The sequence below is a fragment of the Capsicum annuum genome, chromosome 2 (assembly GCF_002878395.1).
Source record: "Capsicum annuum cultivar UCD-10X-F1 chromosome 2, UCD10Xv1.1, whole genome shotgun sequence".
Taxonomy (NCBI): domain Eukaryota; kingdom Viridiplantae; phylum Streptophyta; class Magnoliopsida; order Solanales; family Solanaceae; genus Capsicum; species Capsicum annuum.
The window spans coordinates 69,837,346-69,850,078 of NC_061112.1; the positions used below are offsets into that span (position 1 = coordinate 69,837,346).

Genomic DNA, 12,733 nt, shown 5'->3' on the forward strand with positions numbered 1-12,733 from the left:
TAGTTTCGAACGACAGACCTACATTACATAGATTATTCTCATGTCTTAATTACTTCATAAACGTATGTGATATAGACAAGACCTACGTTACATAGATTATCCTCATTATCTCAGTGACTTCATAAACGTATGTGATATAGACATGAGAGAGTAGGTCGTACAAATTTTATACCTTACAAGAAAAGCTAGGAGAAAGACCAGTCCAGGACCCAAATTGGAACATTCACCAAGGGAAGCCAAATTACAACGCTTTCATTGGCAAAATGAATGGCGTTCAACATATAGGGTATAGGTGTATAGCAGCCTGATAAGCAAAAGGTAATGAAAAAGGAACAAAGAACATCCCCGAGAGTGGTGTAACAAATTTATAAGTTCCTTTATCGACAAATATCTTTTATAAGTAATAAATAATACAACAATGTGTAGGCAAGAAATATCATAACCATGTACAAACTTTTATACAAGAACAATAGTTGACATGGAAATGTAGAATATGCAACAACTGATAGCAGGGCATTGGGCAGAGGATAATCAACAATTTAGTATATGTAAAGAAGATAATAAGTATCTTCATATCCAAAGAGAAGATGTGAAACGCAAAAACCAATGAAATGGAGGTGAAATCAATCTACAAAAGAAAAAATAACGAATATTTGTGTTTGAATATGACAATAATTTTTTGAGACAGCCATCAATCCTGAACCAGCTTCTTGACTACTGCAGCCATATACTTGCCTTGGTGCTCAGCAAGCGCCAGCTCCGTGTCACTAGCCTCTCTTGTTCCATCACCAGCAAAGACACCAGCACCATAGGGAGTACCCCCCCGGATGGAATCCATTTTGAACATACCAGCTCCAAATGTGTATCCAATGGGAACAAAGAGCATACCATGGTGTGCTAGTTGGGTGATTGCTGTCCAACTACATATAAATACCACACCAATAAGCAGTGTCCTTTACCCTACTTTTCAAGGATGCAAGATGTAACGCTGAAACAGGCTATATACAAGGTTATCCGATAAGTTAGACGCTATAGACACACAAAGCTATTTACAGAAGGAGATCCTGCTCCACCAATTACAAAAAAGCAAAAAGGTAAATAGTGACAAACAAGTATATATAGCAATGAATGAATTTTTATTGAACTTGATTAGGTATAGCTAAAGAAACAATTAAGCCAGTCAACCTAACTTGAAACTCTTACTGCAACAAGATCCACAAAGTAATTAGGCATAGCCACTATTAGCAGTACATAAACTATATGATTGCACCAACTTGTCTTGAAACATTATTTAACTACCAACAAAATTTAAAACTAAGAATGTATACCTAAAAATTTAGAGATCTTATATTAACGTAATAATATTTTGTACTCCGAAAATTACTTTGGAAAATATTAGTAGCAACCATTCCGGCTACACCTCAATCCTGAAATTGTGTTAGGTGATGTGAACCCTATATAACCAATTGACTACTTTGACCCTTCCTTCTCAAGTAGGTAATACCTGGTACCTGTGCTGGTGGGAGATCGCAAGCACCCCGTGGAATTATTCGAGGTGCGTGCAAGCTGGCCAAGACACCACACTTGTAAAGAAAAAGTAGGTAATACATGCTTTATGTAATTTTAATATTTTAACATTGTTTTTAGAGTACCATCAAAACAATAGCCTATCCTATAAACTAGAAACAAGCACATAAACGGTTTACATAAGGAGATCCACCCATTAAAATATCAAAAAATCAAAAAGAAAGGTAAGTGGTGACAAGCACGTCCTAAGAAATAGCAATAAGTACGACCTTACATGAACAAGATCTGTTCTATAGGCTCTTAGCACCTTATCCTTGAGTTCCTAAAAAAGAAATAGCAAAAAGTAATTTTTATTCACTCGATTAAGTATTTTATCATGCTAGTGCGGCTTGAGAAGCAATAAGCCTGTCAACCTACTTGAAACTCCTACTGCAACAAAATTTACGAAGTAATCAGGTTTTGTTCCTACTTGCTACTTGCCGTAAACAATATGATATTACAAACTTCCAAATAAAGCCTGAATTCTTTGTGCAATGTCAGAATTATTTTGGAAATGATAATAATATCAACAACTAAAACCTTAATCTCAAACAAATTAGGTCGGCTATATGAATTCTCACCATACCTCTTTACACAGGCTCATCCACCCATGTAATAGTAAAAGATAAAGTTAACCTTTCCCTAGTACGAGAGGACCGGGATAAATAAATTAGAAATTAAAAAACCACATCTGCTTGATTAGCACTCATTATCGTTCCTTCTTATACAAGGAAACAAAATCTAGTCACTCAAATTAATATCTTAAGGAAATACTAAGGACCAAAAAAACTGGGATTTGGGCAGTCTCAGGAGTGGCAGTAGCAACATCTTAAATTGACCTAGTTCCTTAATAGTTTTAACATAAACAATTAATTCTGGAGCAAAATTCAATGACCACGCACACAACAAAACAACAAAATACACAAGGACTCAAGATGTTATAATATCCATCTTCCAACCCTCCAATTTCAAAGAACAAAGAAGAAAATGGCCTCATTTCCCCTGAAAGAGCATTAGGTTTTGTAATCTACTTAAATGCAACATTTAATGTAAAGATCAACTCAATACATCCACTTAACCATGAGCTAATAACTTAAGGACAGCTAAAAATGTAATCCCAATGTCCAAACTAGAGGTGTTAAGTGTGATTTTCCATCATAGTAATCCCAATGTCCAAACTAGAGGTGTTAAGTGTGATTTCCCATCATAGACACTGATGATAGTTACCATTCCAAAGTAACAATAATGCGCGCACCATTCCTCAGCAACTGGGGTTTTCTTTAAATCTTCCTGAAATGTACTTCCACCAATTCAAGTTATTCATGGAGTAATTCTAAGATATCCCAAGTTTTTCATCTAGCCAATTCAGCAGCTGCACATATTGCAAGGTGGCTGATTATTTTGCAATATAAATGTTTTTTCTTGGAAGTAAAGTTGTATTCCAGATAATGTTCGAGACCTTCAAGAAAGAGAAAGAAGAAAAAGAAATACAAAGATACTAACAAATCTACTAGTGGTTCTATTTCTTCTAGATGTTTCTCTTGACACCAAAAATAAAAAGATACTCCCTCTGTTTCAAAAAGACTAACCAGTTTTGACTTGGCACGGAGTTTAAGAATATAAAGACTTTTGAATCTTGTGGTCTTAAATTAAAGTAATGTCAAATATACCAAAATACCCTTTAATCTTGTGCTCTTAAACATGTCACGTGTAAAGTCAGAGTCTTTCTTTTTTAAACGGACTAAACAGGAAAGTAGGTCATTCTTTCTGAAACGGAGGGAGTACAATACAATTCCACTTTCTGAATGAAATTGGACCTATCTTCAAAGCTTCTACTGTTCCTCTCTTTCCACACAGTCCACCCAATGCAATCAGGGGGGGGTAAGCCTCCACCATATCTTTTGACTCTTGCTTTCTCCTCTTCTGATCCAACAATTTAATAAATCTGCAGTATGCTCAGGCATTGCCCATTTTGCTTCTGTCGGACTAAGAAAGATGGGCCATATTTGTGCTCTAAAATTGCAGTGCAGACAAAGATGGCCATTGGAAACAATAATGAACCCTTTCTTCTTCAATACTCCATGTGTCAAACAGACCCTTCTAGCAACCAACCATGTAATACATTTTACTTTAGTTGGTGCTAAATTTTTCCATAAGCATTGTTGGCTTCTATTGTGTTGTTCATTAGCTATTCCTTTTAACAAGTTGGCCACTGTATCCACTTCTCATTATTCCATATTCTCCTAAAACACAAATTCCAACCCTATGGAGACCAGCATTCACTAACAGTGGCCTCTCTAGATTGATGCATATTTTGTATAGATCAAGAAAATATTCCTTTAAAAGGATTTGTTCATTCCAAGCATCTCCCTAAAACTTTATCCTCCTATCATCTCCCACTTTTATGTACATATTCACCTCTAACACAGGCCATAAAGCTCTGATGGTCCTCAAACCCCAATCTCATAAGTATTGCCACTGACATTACTCACCATGAATTGTACTCTACAATATTTGCATTTGAATTGTGGGAATACACTGGGTATGTTGTTGAAACATCCTTCCATAAAGCTTTCCCCTCTTCATTTTACCTACATAGCCATTTCAGCAGCAGACAACTATTATGCTTCCTCAAATCTCTAATGCCCAAAACCCCCATACCTTTGCTAATAATTGTTGCTTCCCATTTAGTCAGGCTATAGCCTTTAATCTCTTTGAATCCATGCGAGAGGAGTCACTTCTAAGTCTGTCCAATCTCTTTAAAATCTTAAAAGGTAAAGGAAATAAAGGACATAACATAAGTAGAAAGAGAGCCTATAACTGAGTTCATAAGGGTGAGTCTGTATCATTACTTCCATTTTGATAATTTCTTTCGTCTTCTCCACAATACCATTACATATTCTTGTATCGTTACGTTAGTTGCCTAGTAGCATGCCCAATTAGACTCTGGGCAATATATCAACAACAAATCCAGTGTAATCCCACAAGTGGGGTCTGGGAGGTATGACGTACGCAGCCTTACCCTTACCCTTACCCTTATGGGGGATATAGAGGTCATTTCTGATTGGTCCTCATAACCCTCCTCCTTTATCCAGGCTGGGGTCTAGCAATGTGAACGAACTCACACAGGATATCAAGTATTACATCATTCATATATAACTATATCTTACCTCAAAAAGGAAAGTCCCAGTCCACCTTAGCTGGGTTTAGTACTTCATCTAAACAACTGATCACAATGAAAGATGGACCAAAAGAGGACCCATCATATAAGCAATGGCGCAGGTGCACCCACTACCTCAGTCTACAACTCTATACACAAAACACACACATATAGCCTACCGCATACTGGCTTTACCTACTTCTAAAATGTCCACAAGTTGGTGAATTACATCTCAGTACTGGAAGCAATTTTTAGGGAAAGAGGAAGGAGCTTCGTTTTTCTGTAGGACCCTGGTTTCTTGACTTCTTAGGCGGTAGAGCTTTAGGTTATCTCAGTGGATTCCTTCATCCATCTTCACTGGGATGGAGGGTTGCATCTAAGTTGTGTTCTCTGTTTAATCATTATAGATTACATAAGATCGATGATCTATTTCCTTCTACAACAATTGGTTCATTCCATGTGTTGGTTGTTTTCACAATTTTATTTCAGATACGTCATCACAAGCAAAAGTAATACTCTTATAATGTCTCAAACTGAACATTACCAATACGCCATTAGAAATGAAAAATTCAGGTGAACTATATCACCGGAGAGCAATGGTTCTCAGTAGATTAATTTACACAGTTACTTCTATACTACAAGGAAGAACAGTGATGGACGCTAAATATCAACAACAGAACAACAACAACAACGACAAACCTAGTATAATCCCATGAGTGGGGTCTGGGGAGGAAAGGCGTACACAGACTTACCCCTATCTTTATGGGGGAAAAGAGGTTGTTTCCTATTGATCCTCGGATATCAAGTATTACATCATTTTTATGTAACTACGTCTTACCACAAAAAGGAAAGTATCACTCCACCTTACTTGGTTTAGTACTTCAACTAGACAAATGATCACAATAAAAGGTGGACCAGAGGAACATCCATCATATAAGCAATGGTGCAGGTACACCCACTATCACGGTCTAGGACTCTATACACACAACACGCACATATAACCTACCACAAACTGGCTTTACCTACTTCTAAAATGTTCACAAAAATTGATCATAGTTACTTCCTCTGCCCCAATTTATATGACAACACTTCCCTTTTTAGTTGATCCCAAAAAAAGGACACATTTCTATATTTCGTAATAATTTAGCTTTTAAATTGCCAATTTCACCCGATGATTTATAGCCACAAATTTCAATTTTTTTCCCCATATTTCTAAAAATCCGCACCCAATCAAACTACATCGGATAAACAAGTCCCTCCACAAAGATTGGACAATTATGATGATCAAAATATCAATTCAATTTAACAAAGTAAAATGATTAACACTTACGCAGTGGTCTCTTGTCCACCTCCTTGAGTGCCAGTACTAACAAAAAACCCAGCAGGCTTTCCAGCAAGCTTCTGCTCCTTCCACAACTGCCCTGTAGAATCGAAAAACGCCTTCATTTGAGCCGCCATACACCCATACCGTGTCGGAAACCCAAACAAAAACCCATCAGCATCGGCAAGCTCTGCCAGTGAGGGCAATTCCGGAATTAAATCATCCTTCACTGGGGCCCGCATTTGAACAAGAACCTCTTCAGATAAAGTCTCCGGTACCCGATAAAGAACGGCGTCGACACCATCAACAGCTTCAACTCCTTTCTTCATTCTCTTTGCTAAGCTCTCCACGTGTCCATACATGGAATAAAATATTATAAATAATTTCAGTTGTTTACAGGTATTTGTCGCCGGAAGTGAGTCGACGGCCGGGTTAGTGGCGGAATCGGGTTCGCCGGCGGCGGGGATGGGTGGTGGTGGAGGTGGATTTTGGAGGGTAGATTTGGAGATCTTCTTCTTGCTGGGAACACAGCCGCCGCCTTTTCCCATTATTGTAGGGTTTTGTTAGGGTTTAAGAAAGGAGTAATTTGGATCGGAAATGATGGGGAGTAGCCGGCGGGGATATTTGATTATGGGCAGCTGGAATGGTGGACTTTGTTAGGAAATGCTAATGGTATGCAACGTCGTCGTGCTGGGTTTGACTTTTTATGGTAGTCTAATTTACTGGTGCTCGCTCCGTTCAGTAATAATTATCTCCCATTGACTTAAAACATTATATATGGCTATCTATTTTCTACCTATTATAAAGAGTTAATATATAAATATGATCTTAAATTTGACATCAAACTATAATTTTGATCTTAAATTTTGATAGTGCACAAATAGCACCTGTAACTATTAAAAATCTGAATAAACATGACCTCCGATTTTGCAATCTCATGCGTGAGTCTCACTCGTGCCTACATGGAAAGGTAATCCAATCACACGGTGCCACGTCGTTAAAATGGCTGATTTGGAGAGAGGTCATGTGCAGTTTTGAATAGTTAAATGTCATATTTGCACATTGTCAAAGTTTTATTTTTGTGTTAAAACAACGTCGTTTTTATTATTATTATTATTATAAAAATATTTTATTTATTTATTTCTATAGCAGTAATTCCTAACTTTTTTCTAATTAAAAAAAAATTATTATTATTATTATTATTTTATTCATTTTTATAGCAGCAACATCTAATTTTTTTTAATTAAAAAAAATAGTCACTAGCGGGGATCGAATCCGCGCAGTAGACTGAAGAAAGTGCCCAAGAAGAGCAAATAACACCATTGGGCTATCTAAGTGCCTTGTTTCATGTGGTTCAATATTAATATACGTACAGAAATATACATTTTCTATCTTATATATATACAACGTAATTTTTTTACCGAATGAAAACCACGTAGGTCCGCCCCTCGTTAATTTAATAACGTTTTAATAACGTTAATTTAATAACATTTTAATTACGTTAATTTAGTATACTACTACTACTATCCTTAATAACAATAATTTAATAACGTTTTATTAAAACTATAATTTTTTTATTATTAGTATAGTTTCATCTTTAATTTAATATGTAAATTGTTGTCTCCTAGTTTCGGTTTTACCTCATCAAGAGAAGAGAGGACTTTGTGTTTTTCAAGTGTTTCTCAATTCAACATCCATAATAATCTAAGTAAATAAAACCCTACATTGTTCTTTATATAACTATTACAAGATATAAGTTAAAATGACCAAAAGGCCTTCAAAGAGTGGGTTGCCCATCAAGTGTAAGTTATGGGCTGATTTTGGTGTGTTTTGGGCCTCTTCTACACTTAAATTGCACACACCAAGTCTCGAGACCAACGCGCACCCTTATAAGTCCATATCCGTGATTATTCTTGTATCATCCTCTCCATCTTGAGAGGAATTTACCCACAAATTCGTGGCTTCATCTTGTTCAATTGGCCACTTCAAAAGAAACCACTCAAAACAGTCTGCAAAACATGAAGAACCCGAAAGTTAAATAATAACAAAGGATGTATCAAAAATGAGCTAAAAACATCCCACAAGAGATGCACAAAAAATAGTCCATCAGCTAGCCAAACCCGAGAGCATAATGACAAAAAGTCTCGGATCCAACATCTTCATTTTGACCCTCGGTTTCCTCTCCCTCTTGAGATTGGCCTTTAATCTCATCCGACTCAAGTCTCCTTCTATCATATAAGCATCGTCGTAGACTCCATATCCTTCGTGTATCTCTCTACCATGTTCCTCTTCTTGGATGTGTCAGTTTTGGGAAAGAGAAGTTTCGGTTGAGAGGCTCGATTTGGTAACGTGGAGCTTCGATTGTGGAGCTTGGATGGGAGAAAATTAGCTTCAAAGTCCTCCTTGTTGGAATTGATCAACTTGCGGGGGAAGTGGTTTTCTTATTCTCGATTTCGAGGGTTATTTGAAGCTTAGCTTGTGGCACTATGTTTTGGTCTTGGAGGATTGGTCATTGGAAGTAAAGTTTCGGGAGTAAAAGCATGGGAGTTCCTTCGACTCTCTATTTGATTCAGCCTCTTACTCATAGTTACCACATCCGAGTTAATTTTTTAAAGACCCATATTTTCCCTAGCAAGGTCTTGGGACAAAGTATCAAGAAGGGCCAATATGGTTTCCATTATGCCCAAGAAGTTACCTACAAAACAACAAACAAGTTAGATGTACAAGAATGGTCCTCACACTCCCTCTCCATTGTTTTGTCTCTCTGATTTATTTTTACTTTGGTCTCACAAGTGTCGTAACCTTGCTTATTCTCTGTGAGACATTGATAGGTGGACCAAGTATTACAATGACTCAAAATAACAAGACACACAAAGGAACGTATACACGAAGGACGATTTCAAAACTAACTTACAATCTAGTACTAGCTTGTAAGTTAGTAATGGAATCAACAAATGAAACTAATGGAACAACACAATGAAACTAAGAGATCAAAATTTGAGCCAAAATTATTGTGTGAACAGTGTATTTGGTGATGTGGCGATCCACGTGGCAGTCCACTAGTGGTTCGGTTCTTGACAAATTTTAATTTCATAATTTGGACTTTGATGGAAATTGTTCAATGAAAGAAAATACAAACTAGTTTTTGGAGCTCCTTTTTCAATTCAAATTTCAAGACTTAAAAGTCTTTGACTAGACTTGTACTTCTCCTTAAAACATGGACTCTTGTTTTATGGAAAAAGGTTGAGATGTGATGTAAAGTCTTTTTGGTGGTTGGGGGTCTTTCAAGATTCAACAAATACTACACCTTGTCTTTCACCTTTTTAATATCTAGGTTAACTTTAATATTAACAAGGTGATGAATATGGTGAAGAACTTCAATAACACAACAACCACAACAAGAACAACCAACAACAATCTCACGGCCAAGACCACAAGGATAGCAACAACAATCGGCTAAGTCCCCTTTGTGTTGTGTTTTCGGTTTTACAAAAGGTGAAGGTTGTGATGAACAAAAAGAACACAACAATAATCTTTTAATATCTACAACAACACCACAACACAAGGCCTTCAACTCGGTCAAGGTTAGAACAACAACAACATCCAATCGACCACACTTTGTTCACAACAACAATATTAACAATTCAAGCTTAAGTTTGGATCGACTCAAAGTGTTAGTGAGGAACAAAACTAACACTACAAATACACAATACAAGTAAAAGACTCCTAGACCTAGACTCAAGAACAAATCTCGGCCAAGAACACAATTTCGGCCAAGACAACAACAATGGACAGATTGCAATTTTTTTTAAAATTTTCAGCTTTTCAATAATTTTTTTTTATTTTCTAAAAAGCAAGCCCAAGATTGATCTTGTAGGAACAAGATCAAGCCATGCTTTGATACCAAATGATACGGTAAAAATTTGGAAGACACGAAATTGGCTCAAAATAGTCTAAACACACTCCAAAAATAGTTCACTAATTCAAAGAACCGAGGACCCTTTTGGAGATCACTCTCGGATTCAAGAATGCAATACAAGAAGGACTATATTACTAGGTGTTTGACACCTTTGCAGCCAACAACAAACTAAGTTAACAACACTAGATTAAACCATAATGAGAACAACAACAACAAAAATTGCTTCACAATACAAGATACAAAATAGATACAAGATTACAAAAGGAAAAGAATAGATAGATAGACCACATGAAAGTATAATGTTAAGAACCCAAGAATGGTAAATATTGGACCCTTAACACTACATACAACAATAAACCTATCTCTTACAAAGACACAAGATCGAAATCCACCTCTCTAGCATCAATGTTTTCAAGCAATCAACAACAAAGAGAATCCACCCTATTGATGTCTCCTAGTTTCGGTTTTGACTCATCAAGAGAAGAGAGGACTTTGTATTTTTCAAGTGTTTCTCACTTCAAAATCCATAATAATCTAAGTAAATAAAACCCTACATTGTTCTTTATGTAACTATTACAAGATATAAGTTAAAATGGCCAAAAGGCCTTCAAAGAGTGGGCTGCCCATCAAATGTAAGTTATGGGCTGATTTTGGTGTGTTTTGAGCCTCTTCTACACTTAAATTGCACACACCAAGTCTCGAGACCAACGCGCACCCTTATAAGTCCATATCCGTGATTATTCTTGTATCAGTTACTTCATTTAGTGAAATGTTTTCTTTGAGCCTAGGATCTTTTGGAAACAGTCTCCCTACCTCTCAAGGTAGGGGTAAGGTCTATGTGTTCACTATCCTCCATGCTCCACTTATGGGACTACACTGGGTATGTTGTTCTTGTATTGTTTCTATCATTACGTGATAGTTGAAATAAAGTTTCTGTTGAGAAGGGGAGAGTGAAAGACTATCTTCATATGGTATTAGCATTTATTGTAGCCGTCTAAAACTAATATTATTGGCGAATTTATGAAAAAGGAGATCTGGAACTTTTAGTGTCCCAAATAAGTTGTACAACTTCAATGTACAAAATGCCTAACCGATGATGAATGAAGTTATGGGTCAGTGATAGTGTGATACTATGTAAGATTGTACTTTGCCTATTTGGAGTAATTTGAAATTGAGGTTCCAGTACCAGTATCTATTTGAACCTTGATAAGATGTTCATCATCTTAGATGAAGGGCATCATTCCACAATTTTATCTTTCGAGCTCGTTCTTTAGCTGATGCAGCTCTTGTGAAACTGCAGTCCATGAATGCTGCTGATCAGGTAAGCACTTAATCAGTCAAACTACCCTCTTTTATTATATTAAATTGTTTGTGATGTGCTCTGAATGTTCATTGATGGAGCTTCCTAGCTGCTTGTTATAGGATGAACTAGTACGAAGATGCTCACGCTAGATGCAGGTCCAGCTCCGTAAGAATTCTAGTCCAAAATGTTCAAATTTGTTTTGTTTTCATAGTTTTCCTAGCTTTCTCAGAACTTCAAAACTCATCTTAAGATCCTTCTTTTAACTCATACTACGGTTTCTACAATATTAAACTTAAGTTGATTAAATTTTTCCTAAAGGATAAAATGTGATATAAACTTCTACTGTTTTAAATTTAATAATGTATCTTTATACTCTTTAATATTTACAATTGTTGTTTATATATGTTACTAAAAAAGTATAATAGCTAATTCAATTTTTCTTGAAAATTTATGAATCATTGTTTAGTTATAGTATTTGGACTTGAGAAAGTACTCAATGTAGAAAATTGCAATCAAAATAAAACAACATACTTAGTATAATACCAAAAAATCGTAATCCAAATAATACCTTCTAGTTTCTTAATACTGAAATTTAAAAGTGATGAGAACAATAGTGAGAAGTTACTCTATTATACCTTTTACAAATAAAAATTACATGTTTGATTTTTATATTTTTTAAATAGTTGATATTATTATTAATGAGTTAAGAATGTGCCCGAGGAATATTGGGTGCATAACAAAATGTGACTTAAGATCCAATGTTGAAGCTATAATATTGTTATTCTATTCATCTCTAAAAGCATGATCATGGCACCACCACTGTCTTAACTTTTGTTGTATAATCTCATTTTCAATATAGTAAGAATCATTTTCATTTATATCATAATTTAATTATAGTCCTCTAAATTCTTAAGTATTATTTCATGACTTTATATTACGCAGAGTACAGGTTTGTATCTTGTTTTATTTTTTATAGGAAGGTGTGGAGTAGGCGAATTAGGGTAGAAAAATAGTAGGAAGGACTAACGAGTGCATCCTTGCTAGTAGGTAGGAGGACTTTGTTATGTTATCTATGTTAGTTGTCATAGTGCTACTCTTGTTTCGAAGTGTGTTATCGTTTTTCGTATTACTAGGTGCAAGTCATGTTTATGTGTTATCTGGTGTGTTAGTACTTATTATTTCATTGTTGGGTCATGGGCCTTTGTCCCTTCCTATGTGGATAAAATGAAGCCCAATTTATTGGACCAACCCACTTTGCCCATAGCCCAATTCTATGGGGCACATATATTGACCTTTTTAGGTCTTATTTACCATTCACAAAAATAAGAGTTTAGCACACAAAAGGAGAGAGAGCAGATTTTTGCTCAAAACATTTCAGCCACAGCAGTCATCTGTAAACTGCGATTTCCGCTTCGTTTCTTGTCCGATTGAGCTAATTTTTTGCCTGCGTGTTTCTCTCATCTC

At 36.0% G+C, this 12,733-nt stretch overlaps 1 protein-coding gene across 1 annotated transcript; it reads right to left on the reverse strand.

Moving 5' to 3' along the window:
• Positions 1 to 352: 352 nt before the first annotated feature.
• LOC107857531 (probable NAD(P)H dehydrogenase (quinone) FQR1-like 2) lies at positions 353 to 6,835 on the reverse strand. Its single transcript, XM_016702317.2, has 2 exons — positions 6,057 to 6,835; positions 353 to 920 (listed from the first exon to the last, which is right to left on the reverse strand). Exons 1-2 carry the CDS (start codon positions 6,593 to 6,595, stop codon positions 692 to 694), a joined length of 768 nt encoding a protein of 255 aa, XP_016557803.1. The 5' UTR covers positions 6,596 to 6,835; the 3' UTR covers positions 353 to 691.
• Between the last annotated feature and the right edge of the window lie 5,898 nt (positions 6,836 to 12,733).